This window comes from Castanea sativa, chromosome 4, assembly GCF_040712315.1.
Source record: "Castanea sativa cultivar Marrone di Chiusa Pesio chromosome 4, ASM4071231v1".
In the NCBI taxonomy this organism is placed as follows: domain Eukaryota; kingdom Viridiplantae; phylum Streptophyta; class Magnoliopsida; order Fagales; family Fagaceae; genus Castanea; species Castanea sativa.
In genome coordinates, this window is record NC_134016.1 from 38,582,194 (window position 1) to 38,585,854 (window position 3,661).

At 32.1% G+C, this 3,661-nt stretch overlaps 1 protein-coding gene across 1 annotated transcript; it reads right to left on the minus strand.

Annotated features, from left to right (window-relative positions):
* On the minus strand, nt 1-2,071 carry LOC142632031 (pectate lyase-like). Its single transcript, XM_075806455.1, has 4 exons — nt 1,878-2,071; nt 662-1,313; nt 323-565; nt 1-219 (listed from the first exon to the last, which is right to left on the minus strand). Exons 1-4 carry the CDS (start codon nt 2,069-2,071, stop codon nt 1-3), a joined length of 1,308 nt encoding a protein of 435 aa, XP_075662570.1.
* Between the last annotated feature and the right edge of the window lie 1,590 nt (nt 2,072-3,661).

Below are 3,661 nucleotides of genomic sequence, written 5' to 3' on the forward strand. Positions count from 1 at the left end.
TCAACAAGGATTATTTTCGATGCACTTAATAAAACCTGCAAAGCGAGTCAACCTTCTTACAAAATGCCCTGGCTTTGCACTGATCACATCGTGCTTGTGCTCCGTTTTAACTTGGCTTCCAGATTCGACAAAGAAGGCTCCGTTCTCCATCAAATCACCTTCTGATCTCCAATTCCATGATCTCCACTCACTCTCAGGTGCATAGTCTCTTTTCGTCACCTAGATCACACCCACATGAATATCATTATAATCTCTACATATACACTGATTTTTGCGTGTGCGCGTGTGAATATTTACATGCCTATACTTGTGGTATGCTTACCTCTTTACAACCTGCATTTGAAGAAGCAATAAACCGATTACCCTGGCTAATAATGGTAGGATGTTGGCTACCACCAATAGCATACATGAGCCAATGATTGTAGTCGTTGTTGACAACATGAGCAAACCCATATCGGCACCTTGGCATCCTTTGCACTAACCCGTTACCGAAGTGATTGAAAGCGAGAGTTATTTGCATGATTTCATCACCAGAGAAGCTATCACTTGCACCAAAAAGCATCACCTGCATGCATAAACACAAACTCATTACCATTAATAAATCCTAGAGAAAATAAAGAGTATTTATTATATAAGTTTGAATTATTATGGTTGATGTTACCTCGTTATGTCTGGTGAAGTGGCAGTTGGAGATGGTAATGGCTGTGGATCCTTCAATGGCATCAATGATTCCATCGTCACAATTTGACATAGAAATATGATCAATCCAAAGATTTGTGGCTCCAAAAATTGAGATCCCATCACCATCGCTCCTCGAACGTTGGCCATAGTGATTCACTGAGTCCCTAATTAAGCCACCATTTCCTGACTTAATGTCATGGATGTGGAGGTTATGGATGATGACATTGTCCACATATTGAACTGTAATTTGAGCACCATCGCAAATGTGTACATTAGCACCACGCCCATCTATAGTCTTGTTGCTTGTCATTATTAGCTCTTCGCTTAGCCTAATCCTCATGTCGTGAGCAAATATGATCCATAGTGGCTCAGGCTGGATCACTGCATGGCGTAGGGTTCCTTCTTTAGGATTCACTAGGTGATCGTCGGATGAATCCCTCACCACATAGATTTTCCCATGCTTGCCTCCTGTTGTCTTACGCCCAAAGCCTAGGACACAATCAGCTAACCTCTTACGGTGTTTAGCCCAATCATTTTGGCATCTCCAGCATCGATCAATTGGGTTTGTAGCCAAACATGGCCCTTTATATTTGCCCAAGTTTCTTCTTGTGCTATCGGTTCCATTCAAGGCTCTACATGAAAATTACAGTGACAAACTAATTATTCAAATTTCTACATATACCAATAAGTCATAAAATGGAAAAGAAAAAGAAAAAAAAGAATTAAAGAGAATTAACAACCCGGCCATGCAAAAAACACTATATGAAAGAATGATTTCATATAAATACGTCTTAATATTTGTTTATGTAATACACTTATATTTAGTATAATTCTATGCTGATATTAATTCACTCAATAACTATCAACTGTACTAATATTTTTACATTCTTAACATTAAATTGCATGTTCTTGTTATACTTAACACTTGTACACAAAACTAATTTCATATAAATCGAATATATATTTGATATATCATGATATTTTACAATCATAAAGATAGAAAGTATAATCTAACAATAAATTTCTCCAAATTAATATTCTTCAAATGAGAAAGTTAAAGACGTAATTTGAAATTCACCTATACATGCATAATTAGTGATAGACCATTCATGAAAATGGTCTTACTTTTACATAATGACATAATTAGGAACTCAATCACTTTTACATCATTGAACCATGCATGAAAATGGTCATACTTGTGGACATGGTCGTTGAAATGATCAAGGACATCCTGAGTATTTGGCTGATAGGCCTTGAGGGCTGCCTTTCTGGCTTCTTCAGCTCGCTCCTGCCACACCTCATCAAAATCAGCAATATGAGCCCTCATGATTGTTGGAAACATTGCAACAAAAGCACAAAGTAGTAGCAATCTAAGGTTGATGGATTCCATGGCTGTCACTCTTTCTCTCCTGAACTAAAACTCTTTGCGCTATGGAAACAGAACTAGCAAAAACTTGAATCAGGTTGAATCCATGTTCATTGGAATTTCACCTGTACAAAGATTAAAAATTCAAAAGCATTATTCAATGGAATGAAAAAAATAATAATTTGATACTAGAACCAGAAATCTAATAAGGAAAATATACAAAATGAGAAGAAGAGAGGAGAGCCACCCACAACGGTCAGTGTAATTTCTTTTGTCTAATAAGAGTATTTGGGTTAAGGGGCTTTCAATTTAAAAGCAACAAAATACTCTTATTGGTTTTAAAATATTTTAAACATGTTTGATCAAAATACCAACTTATTTTATTCACGTTTCAATTTAAACAATTGAAATTTTATTCACGTTTCAATTTGAAAAATTAAAATCTGATCTTATCTATAGGTCTATCTTGTCTTAAAAACTGAATTATATTACTCAAATTTGGAATTCTTTTGTTTAAAAAAAAAAAATCCAAACTCACATTTCATTGCACCAGAATGAAATTGAAAATATCAATTAAAAAATCTGATCTTATCCAAAATACTATCTTGTCTTAAAAACTGAATTACTCAAATTCTAATTTTTAATTTAAAAAAAAAAAATTTCAAACTCACAATATGCTGAACTTCAGCTATTACTGTTTTATTTTATTTTAATTCTGCTACTGCTTTGCTCAATATGCTGAACTTCAGCCAATCTAAAATGGTTCAGAACTTAAATTACTCAAATTTTAAATTTTAATCTACTTGGAAAATCCAAACCGAATAACTTTTTTTTTTTTTTGAGAAGACAAACCGAATAACTTCGTTTGTATCCTTTTCCACTGCCTAAAATATATCTACTACTATCACTAACTAGGTAGTAAGTAGCATAATTAAATTTAAACATATAAACATATAAATGCATTGAATTTAATTATCTTTATAAAAAAAAATCATTTTTAAAAAATATAATACTATTATTTGTGCTTTATTGGTTAGTAAAATTATATGTTTGTGGCCATTAATTTTTTTATTATTATTTAAAAACATCATATTTTTAAAATTAATTGAAAAAATTGTCTTATTTTTTGGGTAATTCGATAATTGGGGTGGGGTGGAGTGATTTAAACATTAAATATTTCTGTGAAAATATTAAATACGTAACTAAGTAAATAATAGTATAATATTATATTTAGCTAGAAAAATGATTTTTTTTTTTTGAGGTACTCACAGGTTGCATAATTCAACACTGTTGGACTTACTGACTTAAAAATTTTACAATAGCACACGTGAAAATATTGAAAAATTTTATGTTCATAAAATTTTCACAACAAATTTTGTGTCAAGTTATTGCGGTTTGTTATTGGTGGGGGTAGAAAAGTAATTTCAGTTATAGGTTCAAATTATAACCAATGTGTGTGTGTTAAAAATACTTAGTATTCTAAAAAAAAAAATTATGATTTGTTATGAAAATATTGTGGACGTAGCATCTCTTTGAAAAATTTACTACAAACACGTTGCCCTATGAGGGAAAAAAATCATGGATATAGTTGCTAATTTTCATTACAAGTAAGAA

Bases quoted from the DNA above. Each gene is read 5' to 3' on its own strand.
- LOC142632031 (XM_075806455.1), bottom strand. From the start codon at position 2,071: ATGGAATCCATCAACCTTAGATTGCTACTACTTTGTGCTTTTGTTGCA. The intron at 1,314-1,877 runs GTATGACCATTT...ATTTTCATGTAG, and splicing joins TTCAACGACCATGTCCACAA to AGCCTTGAATGGAACCGATA. The intron at 566-661 runs GTAACATCAACC...TTATGCATGCAG, and splicing joins ACTTCACCAGACATAACGAG to GTGATGCTTTTTGGTGCAAG.